Consider the following 15,030-nt stretch of genomic DNA (forward strand, 5'->3'; position numbering starts at 1 on the left):
ATCCACCAATCAGACCCCTGAATTTTACAAGCTCCATCAATCTGGTTTGCTCAATAATACCACCACCGCTCAATTCAAGGGAATCCATACTTTAAAAATTCATTGGGGAGTATCCTATTCATCCGTTTACTATTTTTAATTTAGAAAATAGTGTCTCGTCTTCAGTAACTAGAATGGCGTAGTCCGATAATGACAAGAATAATTCTTATCCGAAATAGCGGCGTATACAGAACTAACAGAAACCGGGAGGGAGAAAGGAAGGAAGGAAGGAAGGAAGGAGAAAAAGCACAAGGGCATTCATAAAAAAAAGCGGGCCAATCAATGCTACTGTTGTGCATAGACTCCACACAATAATAAGGCACACCATTTCAAAAGACAATAAAACATACCAATAATAAAAACTATTAACCATATCTAGGCAGATGCAGTTTTATTATGTAACCCATTACATTTCCTCATTCTTCTGCAGTCTCCAGCCATATCTAAATCAAAAACGGTTACCTGTAAGAACGCTCTCCTCTCACTGTGTGCTTCCGAAAAGGAATAATGGTGCCATTGTCCTGAACGATGTCGTTATTATTCTCACCATTTGGGGAAAGTGCTTGTTGTGTGGGACCAGGCATCGGAACCATCCCAGACTACAAATATCTGACTGCGTACTGTAGAGTAGGCTCTGAGCCCGTTTCTTCACAACAGGGCTCTGCTTGACCTCACGAATGACGTCAAACGTAAGAGAGAAAAATCTGGAGACGTTCAGCAGTAACTTCATCACGTGACAGGGTTTTACCATAGTAACCAGCTAACTCTTCAGATCTTCATAACCACACAGGAATTTAGCAGAGCCACGTCAATATCTCGGAAGCAAGACCCTTCCAATGGTTGTACAAACCTCACTGCCTAGACCTGCCTTTCCAAAAGTTACCTATTCATTCAACCATCATCATTTCCAGGCATGTAAATGACTTCTGGACAGGTACAAGGAATTATTCACCTTCTGTTCCATTTACAGCATCTTTCCTGCTTTCTAAAACGGATTATTATAAGAACACGAGAGAGACAGACAGACAGTGGGAGAGCCACTCAGCCTGCCCTAATGTCAAATAAGATCATGACTGATCTGCCCCAGCTCCTCAAACTTTTGAAATATCTAATTGAGAAGTATCTACATCCTCTTCAAATACATTCAGTAATCTGGCCTCCACAACCGAGGCAGAGGATTTCACACATTTACTGTTCTCCAGGAGCAGAAATTCCTTTGTCTCTCAGGTTTAAATGAGCGCCCTCTTATTCTGCAAGTATGTCCCCAGTTCAAGATTTACCTGTTAATAAAAACATCGCCTCAACATCTCCCTGCCAAGTCTCCTCAGAATCTTGTATGTTTCCACAAGATCATACTTTTCTTCTAAACTAATAATTAAAAGGCATAATCTTTTCAGAAATGTCAACCTCTTCATCCCAAGAATTAGCCTTTTGAATCTCTTTTGAACTGCCTATAATGTGAGTACACACTCTCTCAAATACAGGGACCAAAACTGTAAATAGTACTCCAGATTCAACTTCAACACTTTCCTATTTTTGAACTCAATCCCCTTGCAATAAAAGCCAAAATTCTATTTGCCTTCTAATTACTTGCTGCATCTGCATACATTGTTTAATACAGGTCAACATTCAGATCCCTGTGCTACACCTTTTTGGGAGTATTCATTTAAACAATAAAATATCTTTTGATTCTGCCTACCAAAGTATATGACATCACAATTTCCTACATTAAGCTCTTATTTGCTAATTGTTTGCCCAAACTATTTATATCCTCTTGTAGATTTCTCATATCCTCATCACAACATGCCCTTCCACCTATTTGTGCATCATTAGCAACTTTGAATACATTATGCTCTGCCCCCTTCAAGTGGTTAACAAGGGAGGCCTTAGGAATGATCCATCTTGCAATTCACTAGTATGTGCATTTCTAACCTGGAAAATATCCTTTAATCTTGACTCTCTTCTGTGTGCTAACCAATCTTTTTAATCCATGCTCATATATTACCCCTAAAATAATGAGATCCTATCGTGTGCAATAACCTTTTATGTGGTGCCATTTTGAATGTATTGTAGAAATCCAAATATGTTACAGCATTGAATTTGGTATTGGAGGAGCTCCGTTCTTGACCTTGTCCAAGAAGCATGAAGTACTTGCTCCCTGTGTCAATGATAGAAAGGACTGTAGGGAGGATAGACAAATTGGCCACTGCACCACAGCACAGGAATCTACTTAAGTTGAAGGAGCAAAATGAAAAATAGTGGAAGGGGATACTGTAATTAGAGATACAGACAGCATCCTTTTTAAGCAGGATCAAGAATCCCACATTGTGCATTGCCTGACTGGTGCCAAAATAAGGAAAAATCTCAAACTGGCTTGAAAGGATATGAAGCGTGGCCAACAATATAGGCAAGAGTATTGCCAACAACATAAGCAAAAGAACTTGTTTGGGGAATATCAGGATTAGGGACAAAACTAAAGAAGAGGACCTCAAGAGTTCTAACTACTGGATTATTACCTGAGCAACATGCAAATTGGTGAAGACAGAAGAACATTAGGGAAGTAAACCCGTGACAAAAAGGGATATGTGGGAAAGAGGGGTTTCATTTCACAAGGCATTGGCATCACTATTTGGATAAAAAGGCATGGACATAGACTTCATTTGGATCAGGATCTTAGTGAAAGTGTCAAATAGTAGTCACAAGGACATTAAACTAGTTGGGATAGGGTTGCTCAGGAGACATCACTAAAGTTACAGAACAAGTAACAAACTGGACAGAGGAAGGAAAAAAAGACAATAGGAACTGCAGGTGCTGGAGAATCTGAGATAAGTGTGGAGCTGGATGAACACAGCATGCCAAGCAACATCTTAGGAGCACAAAAGCTGACATTTCAGGCCTAGACCCTTCATCAGAAAAACCCTTTTTTGATGAAGGGTCTAGGCCCGAAATGTCAGCTTTTGTGCTCCTAAGATGCTGCTTGGCCTGCTGTGTTCATCCAGCTCCACACTGTGTTATCTCAGAGTAAGGAAAGGGTCAAGAATCTAATTTCAGACAAGGGGATAATTATGACAGTGCGTGCTTAAGTGCGTGCAATATACAAACAAGCTAAGTGAGCTTGCATATTTCAACCTCCCTTACCAGCACTCATCCTACTATTTACTTGTGTGAAACAATATAAATTCAATTAAGACAAACTGTACAACTTTTAAAATAGAGGCTTGATTGTGTACACCTGTTCTAATCTAATAATAACCCCATTTCACAAATCCCAAAGATTGTTTTTGGTTATGATCCTACTCGAAGTCCGTAGGAAATTGGCAAATATGTGGTTGTTGATTTACTCACTGAGCTGGTAAGTTTGTTCACAAATATTTTGTCACCATTCACCAGAGGCGCACTGATGATGTTACCTAGCACAGTGACGAAACGTTCGCAAACAAATTTACCAGCTCAGCGAGCAACTCAGCAACAAGCCAAGGTACAAATCTTGTCAAAAACCTTGAATTGACAAATACCTTCCAAAATATGGAATTCCTCCAATGACCTCGCCAAGACAGTCGGGACAAACATCAAAAATGACAATTGAGAGAGACATTTCCTAAGATAACTTTTCTATTTGCATAAACCACCCATACTGGGGCAAAGTATTCTTACTGTATATGAGAAGGAGCAACATGTTTGGAAATGGATATTATTTGGGCACATTATTTGGGAGAAACATAGTTTGGATACTTTAATTTACATGTATTTGAAATAGCACTCTGAATTCTTTTAACTATTGTTTAAATCACATTACTTCCATGGTGTTGATATGATCTTAAGACAATGTCAAAGTTATGAAGAGAATTAATTTTGGTATTCTAAATCATGAGCCATCCGGGCAGAGTAGTTAGAGAAAAGGAATCAATTTCAATTGGTGGAAGAACCCAGAACAAAAAGGCACATTTTTAAGACAAAAGTAACAGTGACAATCTAAGGACATTAATAGTGAGTTTTTAGGATCCAGAATGCACTGCTTGAGTAGTGGAGGTGAGCTCACCTGAACCATTCAACAGGGGAATTGAATATTATTTGCAAATGAACAATGTGCACATCAAAAGGGGAAATGAGGTATGTTGATCCTTCAGATTGTCAGCAAAGGCACAACAAGCCAAATGACTGTCTCCTGCATCGTGCAGATGCTATGATTAATTTCAGTTTCAGTACTTCCACACCAAATAATGTTTACATTTTGTAAACTCTGCTTGTTAATTGGGTTTTGTTAGCATAGTTTTAAGTTGGAAATTCATCTTTTTTTTCATATCGATGTGCTTTAAGTTGCTTCTTCCACTAAAAAAGTTTCCTACTGAAGCCCGTTCTGGCTAACCAATGGCGTCAGCCACCTCGTTCACAAAATGATGGTTTGTGCCCTAAAGACCAACTCTTGGTCTCCAGCTATCCAGTGGTAAGGAGGTAAAAACAAGTAAACTAGCACACAAAAAGCAGAAAACACCATCTCTCTTCACACACTTACTAGATACAACAGCTAATATTGAGTATTGCATGATACCCTCATCCTTATCCTCTCCTAAAGGAGATATCATTCTTGCTGCTCAGAATCAATTCCCTACAAAATGTATCTTTGCACTATGAAATAATGCTTGAACATATCATTATTCAGCTCCACCATCCATTTTAACAAAGAACAAAGAACAAACAAAACTATAGCACAGGAACAGGCCCTTCGGCCCTCCAAGCCTGCGCCGATCAAGATCGTCTATCTAACCTGTCATCTATTTTCTAACGGTCTGTGTCCATTTGCTCCCTGCCCATCCATGTACCTGTCCAAATATATCTTAAAAGACACTAACGTATCTGCATCTACCACCTCCGCTGGCAACGCGTTCCAGGCACCCACCACCCTCTGCGCAAAGAGCTTTCCTCGCATATCTCCCTTAAACGTTCCCCCTCTCACTTTGAACTCATGACCCCTAGTAATTGAGTCCCCCACTCTGGGGGACAAGCTTTTTGCTATCCACCCTGTCTATACCCCTCATGATTTTGTAGACCTCAAAAAAGGTCCCCCCCTCAATCTCCATCTTTCTAATGAAAATAACCCTAATCTACTCAACCTTTCTTCATAGCTAGCACCCTCCATACCAGGCAACATCCTGCTGAACCACCTCTGCACCCTCTCCAAAGCATCCACATCCTTTTAGTAATGTGGCGACCAGAACTGCACACAGTACTCCAAATGTGGACAAACCAAAGTCCTACATAACTGCAACAGGACCTGCCAACTCTTGTACTCAATACCCCGCCCAATGAAGGAAAGCATGCCGTATGCCTTTTTGCCCACCCTATTAACCTGCATTGCCACCTTCAGGGAACAATGGACCTGAACACCCAGATCTCTCTGTTCATCAATTTTCCCTAGGACTTTTCCATTTACTGTATAGTTCACCCTTGAATTTGATCTTCCAAAATGCATCACCTCACATTTGCCCGGATTGAACTCCATCTGCCGTTTATCTGCCCAACTCTCCAGTCTATCTATATTCTGCTGTAATTTCTGACAGTCCCCTTCACTATCAGCAAACTTGCTGATCAGACCACCTACACCTTCCTCCAGATCATTTACATATATCACAAACAACAGTGGTCCCAGCACAGATCCCTGTGGAACACCACTGGTCACAGGTCTCCAATTTGAGAAACTCCCTTCTACTACTACCCTGTCTCCTGTTGCCTAGCCAGTTTTTTATCCATCTAGCTAGCACACCCTGGACCCCATGTGACTTCACTTTCTCCATCAGCCTGCCATGGGGAACCTTATCAAACACCTTACTGAAGTCCATGTATATGGCATCTACAGCCTTTCCCTCAATCAACTTTGTCATGTCCTCAAAGAATTGTATTAAGTTGGTAAGACATGACCTTGTCTGCACAAAACCATGTTGCCCATCACTGATAAGCCCTTTTTCTTCCAAATGGAAATAGATCCTATTCCTCAGTATCTTCTCCAGTAGCTTCCCTACCACTGACGTCAGGCTCACCGGTCAATAATTACCTGGATTATCCTTGCTGCCCTTCTTAAACAAGGGGACAACATTAGCAAGTCTCCAATCCTCTGGGACCTCACCTGTCTACGGACACTGCAAAGATATCTGTTAGGGCCCCCGGCTATTTCCTCTCTCATTTCCCTCAGTAACCTGGGATAGATCTCATCCGGACCTGGGGACTTGTCCACCTTAATTTCGTTTAGGATGCCTAACACTTCCTCCTTCCTTATGTCAACTTGGCCTAGACTAAGCAAACATCTATCCCTAACCTCAACATCCGTCATGTCCCTCTCCTTGGTGAATACCGATGCAAAGTACTCGTTAAGAATGTCACCCATTTTCTCTGACTCAGCGCATAACTTTCCTTCTTTGTCCTTAAGTGGGCCAAATCCTTTCTCTAGTTACCCTCTTGCTCTTTATACATGAATAAAAGGCTTTGGGATTTTCCTTAACCATGTTTGCCAGCAATATCTCATGTCCTCTCTTGGCCCTCTTAATCCCTCGTTTCAGATTCGCTCTACATTCCCGATATTCTTGCAAAGCTTCGTCTGTGTTCAGTCACCTAGACCTCATGTATGCTTCCTTTTTTCTCTTGGCTAGTCTCACAATTTCACCTGTCATCCATGGCTCCCTAATCTTGCCAGTTCTATTCCTCATTTTCACAGAAACATGTCTCTCCTGCACGCTAGTCAACCTCTCCGTAAAAGCCTCCCACATATCAAATGCGGATTTACCTTCAAACAGTTTCCCCCAATCTATATTCGTCAGATCCTGCCGAATCTTGGTATAGTCGGCCTTCCCCCAGTTTAGTACTCTTCCTTTAGGACCACTCCTATCCTTGTCCATGAGTATTGTAAAACTTACAGAATTGTGGTCGCTATTTCCAAAGTAATCTCCTACTGTAATATCAACCACCTGGCCGGGTTCATTCCCCAGCACTAGGTCCAGTACGGCCCCTTCCCAAATTGGACTACATACATACTGCTCCAGAAAACCCTCCTGGATACACCTTACAAATTCTGCTCCATCTTGACCCCTAACACTGAGTGAATCCCAGTCAATGTTGGGAAAATTAAAATCTCCCATCACCACCACCCTGTTTCTCCTACACCTTTCCATTATCTGTTTACATATTTGTGCCTCTATCTCACGCTCGCTGTTGGGAGGCCTGTAGTACAGCCTCAACATTGTTACTGCATCCTTCCTATTTCTGAGTTCTACCCTTATTGCCTCACTGCTTGAGTGCTCCATGGGGCCCGACTATATCAAGATTCAGCAGGATCTGAGGAATAGTTAAAAAATAGTTTATAGAATCATTCTCAATATAATGGAATACAGGTTAACATACCCTAACAGATTCTATATTTGGAAGTAATGTGCCTTCATGATATGTTCCCAAACATGTTGCTCCTTCACAAAGTAAAATAATATATATACTCCAAGTTGCTCCATCACACTATTCCTTTCCTTTTGTAGGTATGCTTGCACAAGAAAATCTAATCTGCATTTGTTGACTCCAAGCTTACCTACCATTTATAAAAAAAAGGCACAAAAAGTGTGATAGAAGACTCACTGCTAGCCTGAATGAGTGCAACTCCAATAACACTCAAGCAGCTCAACTCCATCCATGACAACAAACCCCGTTTGATCAGCACTCCACCGATCCACCATCAGCAAACAGTGGCATCAATGAGGTACAAGGTAGCAAATCACTAATTTCCCTCAACTGCCTTCCAAAAAACACAACCTCAATCACCGGAAGCAGGTGAATGGAAACACGACCACCTAACAAGTTTGCCTCAAAGCTACATATCTTCCTGACTTGGAACAATGTTGATATTATCAGCACACACAGTTTTCTCAGAATTTATGCTTTAGGTTTGCTTTAAGTGATCTTTCTGGAGGACTTTTTTTTTGAAAAAAGGAAGTGATACATCATTTACTGATACCCAACAATCCATTTAGTACTGTTACACTATATAAAATACCAGCAACAAAATTATCAAGTGGGCCCCTAGCCAGCAACTTTTATTAATATCCATCAGCTGTCATTTTTTTTTAAAAAAATGAAGTACTGTTACAACAAAAACTTGGGGGAAGGGGGCAGGCAGGGACCTCCAGGGTTTGACCAACAATATCATTTCAGAGTCTTAAAACTATAGACACACTGATGAATGGAAGCTTACTCTTTGGAGAATAAGGTAAACATTCCAAATCGCTCTTCTGTCTTCATTTAAAAGGAAATACGTGCAGGTGGACAAATCCAAAATCAAATTGATTATTAACCATACTATTAACAAGATATATTTCATCAACAGCTTTATATTAGTACAGGCTTAATCTCAGAATTAGGTACACGTTTTTGATGATCTGGGCCCGAAACAACAGCTTCCCTGCTCCTAAGATGCTGCTTGGCCTGTGTTCATCCAGCTCAACACCTTGTTATCCAGCCCCAAGAGTAATTGACTTGAATACTTGGCGATTCCCATTATAGGCTAGGTTTTGGTATGTTTTCAGATTCTTTGCGGGTACAAGTGTCTTTATTTCAGGGCGGATGTCTCCAATTACAAGCCAGGTTCCGGTCCTTAGTGTACTGTTTTATTTTGCCTGGACTTAATGAGCTTTGGTATCATTTGTCATCAGTGTTCTAGTACTGCTTTCTGTTTGTATCCCTAACAAACCTAAAACAGCTGAACTGAACAGGTTTGAGATGGGTTGATTTTGGTCTCCAGTAGGAAAGCTCAACAATACAATAACGTAAGCAAAATCCCCCTTCAAAACTTCAAATATTCAATCAAAAATTGGCAGAGTCAAAATCCTGGAAAACTCAGCGTTGTGGGCATACCTACACCACACGGATTATTGCAGTTCAAAAACCTGCTCACCACCGCATTCGAGGGCAATTACAAGTCAGCAACAAATGCTGGCCTTGCCAGGGATGCTCAGCTACCATGGGATTTTATCATATCCTCAAGGTTTGTTCTTGTTTAAAAGAATTTTTGAACGCTGAGTTTGGAGGTGTGTGCTGTTTCCTTTTCTGGTCCCGCTGCTGCACTGATTACAAGTTAGAAATTTAACTAGATTGGTGATATAGCCAATTTACAGCCATCAGACTACATACATTTGCTATTAAGACTGTCAGCCAACAAGCAAGTTAATTTTTTTCAGTAATAAACCAGAGATGCAAAAGCTTTTGACAAAGCTTGAATTATTGCTAAAAAGGATTAAAAAAAAGTTTGTCTCACACTCAGCAGGACTAGCACACAAGAAATTGACTTCAGAAAAAGAATTTAGAGTTTGAGAAGAGGATATTGAGCATTTGTACCATTGAAGACATACAGATGTAGCAGTATTTAATCACAACGGACAAGTAGACCCTTATTGGTCAACATATTGCCATGCAAAAGCAGCAGAGATTAGCAGTCTCTAGAATCCCTTCTCTCCTCCAATAAGAATGGTGCAATGAACATACAAATCCCCTTTGCCTACAATAAAGCCAGATCCCCATGTGTTCAGATATATAACTTATAGACAGCACAAATGTGATGATTTGTGCTCATCTGATTATCTTAAATTGTTTTCCATTGTGCATCTTAGCACAGTCCAGACTATTTCATAAATGTTGTCCAATAGCAGAAGGACTTTAAATGTTGAACAGTATCTTCAGGCTTGATCACAATGGCACACTGCCTGCTGCTCAATAGGAGAAGTTGCTTGATATAGTCTGCTCCATTAGGATCTCTCTCCTCTACCGTGTCTTTTGTTTGAAGTCCAAGACGAATCTGAGTAATTTTCTAAAACATTGGTAAATGGATCACATCTCCTCATAAATGTGTACTGAGGAAAAATGAAACATTTTATCTACAACACATCAGCATGCAAGGGAAACAACTACACATAATTTACACTAACTATTACAGTTATTTTTCTGTATTGATACTCAGGTAATTCAAAGCAAAAAATTAAGCTTTAGATAAATTATCACTGCAATGTGGATAACAGTTTTTAAATTATGGAGCTATATTTGCAAACGCCATTGAAACAATTCAAAAGCCAAAATGTCAGATTATGTCGCAAAAGGTAGGATTATGATCTGTATATAATCAATTTCTCCCTACATCTGTGGTAGAATATTTCAAGACATCTAAGAGTCAGTACCACTTTTATGGTTTTCTTCTCCATAATGGAAGTTTTTGATGTCAATTTAATATTTTAGAAAGGTATCATTGTGATGCCTGACCCATCTTTTTGGAGTATGATTACATTCACACTCCAGGTCACTGGCATCAGTCACTGCGGGGTGGGTGGGGTGGGGGGGAAAGAGGAGAGGGAAAAAGAGGGAGAATTTTGTCATCACGGGTACTGGAACAGTGAAAAGCTTTGTTTACAAGCAACATAGACAGATCATAGCAAGAAAAGAATGTTCACATCAAAAAGTTTTAGAGGCATACAGATTACATCATTTGAGGCTAGAGACCATTCAACAGTCTGATAACATCTGGAAAGAAGCTGTTCCTGACCTGCTCATGCACGTATTCAGGTTTCTATATCTTCTGTCCAACAGAAGAGATTGTAGAGATCATTACCAGGTTGAGATGGGTCTTTGTTGACGTTGGCCGCCTTTCCCTGGCAGCGAGTCATGTAAATAGAGTCTGTGGATGCAAGATTGGCTTCCATGGTGGTCTGGACTATGCACACCACCTTCTGTAGCTTATGGTCCAGGGCACAGCAGTTGCCATACCAAGTGGTTATACCCCCAGACAGTATGCTTTCAATGGTGCCTCTGTAGAAGCTGATGAGGGACCTTATGGAAATGTCAAATTTCCTGAGCCACCTGAGGAAGAGGAGGCATCATTGTACCTTCTTGACTGTTGCATTTACATGGGATGTTCAAGACAGGTTAATTAGACGCATCCAGCAATAGTTCAATGATTAAGATGGCTTTCAGACTCTTAAAAGACTTTGACATTTTCTTGATCCCAATTTTTCTTGATCTTAATTTTTGTTTCCATCTATAACAAATCCTTCAGTGGAACAGCTATAGCACTAAAGTTTGATTTAAAAAAATTTAGTGTATAAATGACATCCCCAAAGCACTCATGGTTCTCTCTGAACTTAGATGCCCAAAACTCCATCAACGTCTATACTTTTGCTGTTCTTGGCAGCACCTGCTGACAGTGGAATTTGAATTCAATAAAAATATGGAATTATTCATCCAGTAGTGACCATGAAACCATCGTTAATTGTAATAAAAAAAATCTAGTTCACTAGTGTTCTTTAGGGAAGGGAAACTGCCATCTTTACCTGGTCTGGCCTACATGTGACCCCAGACCCACAGCTGTATAGTTGATTCTTAATGGCCCTCTACGTAATTGGGAACGATCAATAAATATGATAGTCAAGTTCAGATTTTATAAAATTTGTAATTGAAATATATTCTTGGATATCAGTTCTGCTTCAAGACATATTTTAATTCACTTCAGCATAAAAGTATGCTTTTTGCTGTGGATATTAATTTCCAAAAAAAATTCTAAAGAAACAAATAAACAATCGTAATCAGGCACCTGTACAATTACAGCTATCCTATTGATTTATCCCTGAACATGTGTCTATAAAACAAAAAAAGTGCAGAAGTAGGTCTTTCAGCTCATCAAGACTGCTCTGATGGTCAATGAGATTATGGTTGATCTGACAATTGTCAACTTCACTTTGCCTTTTCCCCCCATAACCCTCAATTTCCTCATTGCTTAAAAACCTTCCACTCAGCCTTACGTAGATTTCATGACCTAGCTTTGCTGACTCTAACAAAAGATGTTTCCTTGCACCATATTCCCTTCACATGGTGAAATAAGTTTCACTGTGCTAGGTCTTCTAGCTGCCTTGGTAACTAAATCACTTGAGTCAAAGAACTGACAAAAATTACACTCGTACTTAGATACAAGCTTAGGTTGTGCTAGTTCACTTATTTATCGTTTACAAGTGTTCATTGTTTCCTGGAGCATTGATAGCTTTTGACTTTAAATATTCTCACTGTGAAATTTCAGTAGCATTTAATTCAAGAGATATTTTCCAACCTAAGTAAAGAAAAATAAAGCACCATTCTAGGAGGCTGAACCAGTGGGCATATCTAGATTTAACTTTAGTACTTTTAAATTCTTCTGTGGGGTTTCAGCATCACTGGCAAAGCTGGCATGTCCTTGAACTGATTTTCTCTTTGAAATGGTCTATAAAGCCAATAAGAGTCAACTATGTAGATCTAATATCACATATAGGCTGGATCAGGTAAAGATGCAAGATTTCCTTCCCTAAAAGGACATTAGTGGACCAGATATGTTTTTAAGACAAACTATAATGGTTACAGGTTGCAATGGTTTTCAGGAACTCTTCAGAAGGGCCCTGACCCAAAATGTCCACTTTCCTGCTCCTCTGATGCTGCCTGGTCTGCTGTGTTCCTCCCGCTCCACAATGGATGTAATAAATTTGGAATTTGATAAGGTGCCACACATTAGGCTACTTAATAAGAGAAAAGCGCATGGTGTTGGATGTAATGTTTTAACATAGAGAGGATTGGCTAACTGTAGAGACAGAGAGTTGAGTTAAGGGGAACATTTTCAGGATGGCAACCTGTAACTAATGGTGTGCTACAAAAATCAGTGCTGGTGCCACAATTATTTACAGTATAAACTAATGACTTGGACGAGAAATGTGAACATATTATAGCTAGCTTTGCAGATGACAGAAAAATAGTTGGGAGGATGACACAAAGGATAATGTAGACTGGTTAGGTGAGTGAGTAAAACCTTAGCAGATGGAATATATTGAGGATAAATGTGAGGTTATACACTTTGGCAGGAAGCATAGAGGAACAGAATATTATTTAAATAGAGAAAGGCTAGAGAAAGCTACAGAAAGAGGGATTTGGGAGTCCTCATCCAGGAATCACAAAAAGTCGTTGTCCAAGTTCATTGGGAATTGGAAGGCAAATGGCATGTTCACCTTTATTAAAGGAAATGGAGTTTAAAAGTAGGGAGGTTTCAATGAAATTATTCAAGTCACTGGGTCAGATCCCAGCTGGAATACTGTGAACGATTTTAGAACCCTTATCTATGGAAACATATACTGGCGTTGGGGGTAGTCCATGGTAGGTTCACTTGGCTGGTATGGAAGGACTGTCTGATGAGGAGAGGTTAAGTAGATTGGACCTGTGTGTGATAGAATGTAGAGGAATGAGAGGCGATCTTAAAAAAAAATAGAAGATTCTTACAGGACTTCACCAACTAAGCGCAGAAAGCTTGTTTCCCCTTCTAGTAGTGCGAGCATCATCTCAGTATAGGAGGTCGCTCATTTAAGATAGAAATGAAGAGGAATTTTCTTTTCTCAGAGGATGGTGAGTCTGTGGAATCCTTTACTGCAGAGGGTTTTTAAGGCTGGGGCGCAAAGTTAGTGGTTAGTGCGGTTTTACATTTGTTCCTTCTGCTGCCAACTCTGAACTTTTGGGCCTCTTTGAACTTTGTTGTTTACTACTTTCTTTTATAACATGCAACTATTAGAGTAACCTATAGATTGTAAGTGATAGTCTATCCTGACCTTTGCTCTTGCTACTATTAGCTGTTCATGTTGAAGTACTATATTTAGGCTCAACATCACAGATCGTTCCAATAAACACTCAGTTAATAACAGCTTCAGCTTATGTTGCACCTTTAAATGTAGTCCAATGTCCCAAGGTATTTCACTGGAGTGTTTTCAAAGAAAGTTTACACTGAGATACTAGGTAGGTCAGATGATCAAAAGCTTTGTCAAAGAGGTAACGTATAAAGAGTATCATTAAAGAAGAGGGAGAAATGGAAATGTTTAGGAAGACAATTCCAGAGTTTATGGCCAAGAAATTGAATCTAAACTAAATTAACACTGTTATTAGATAATAGCCAAGAAGATAAACCTCTGGATAGTTGAACACTAACCAGATAAATGAACCGTGTCAAAGGTAAATAATAACGCTTATTTTCAATCTTCAGTGCGGAAATATGAAAAATCATTCTCCAGCTCTCAGACTAAACTGTAACAGAATCTCAGTCTCTGACTAAACATTTGCTAGAATTTATTATTGACTGCATCACAGTGTTGCTATTCTACTCTCAGTACTTTCAGAATAATGGTAACAGGCTCAGACTATTGAAGTTCCTTTTAAGACACAGACTTTTTTATTTAAATAGATCTGTTGATTTCGGCCCTGGTTGCTGACCAGGCATATATTGGAAAATGCAGAAAAGAAATTTGAGGGTGTATACATGAGGATCAATGGTCGGCACAACATTGTGGGCTGAAGGGCCTGTTCTGTGCTGTGCTGTTCTATGTTCTATGTTCTAAGACACTATAGTGGAGATGTGAATCCATGTTGCTAGTGATATTACCAGCACGCCACCTCCTGCCCAAGAGTGACTTTGTTTGGGAGGAAAATCATAGAAAAGTGTGATGGGGCATTTTTCTTCTCCAACATAAATTTCAAGACATTGCTCAATGATTTCATCATAATGTCAAAGCTATTCAGAACGTGTTAATTATACTTCAGCTAACAGAAAAGTAAAAATCACATACTTACGGGATAAAACAGGATTTAAGAAAAATGGTACTTCATGGAATACTCCAGCTATTTGTTCAGGGCTGGACACATTACAAGAAAACTATGAATAAACCTTATCACTATAGCCTTTTTAGTATTCTTGGGACAGAGAATGGTTATTTAAAATACAAAGGCTCTAAGATATTTTTGATGACAACAAGCCTTCTCATGTTTTGACACAAAAGATTTACTGTTTAGTACAACCATCCATTCAGCATGTGTGCTTATGATGCAAAAGAAAAGTCACTAAATTGTGATATTCAATGTTTTCAATGAGACTTACTTTGTGACTGAAATTGATCACCTAAGATATTATATATTGTATAGATA

At 39.5% G+C, this 15,030-nt stretch overlaps 1 protein-coding gene across 3 annotated transcripts in view; it reads right to left on the reverse strand.

Moving 5' to 3' along the window:
* Positions 1–15,030, reverse strand: part of mapre2 (microtubule-associated protein, RP/EB family, member 2) — an 86,155-nt gene that overhangs the window by 55,532 nt on the left and 15,593 nt on the right. The window contains exon 1 of one of the 3 annotated variants that reach the window (XM_048529046.1): positions 502–716. The exons of the other annotated variants lie outside the window; for them this stretch is intronic. Within the exon in view, the coding sequence (XP_048385003.1) occupies positions 502–632 (131 nt within the window). The 5' untranslated portion in view covers positions 633–716. Of the gene's footprint in view, positions 1–501; positions 717–15,030 lie in introns of those variants that run through there. 3 annotated transcript variants of the gene reach the window in all.

The sequence above is a fragment of the Stegostoma tigrinum genome, chromosome 5 (assembly GCF_030684315.1).
Source record: "Stegostoma tigrinum isolate sSteTig4 chromosome 5, sSteTig4.hap1, whole genome shotgun sequence".
Classification (NCBI taxonomy): domain Eukaryota; kingdom Metazoa; phylum Chordata; class Chondrichthyes; order Orectolobiformes; family Stegostomatidae; genus Stegostoma; species Stegostoma tigrinum.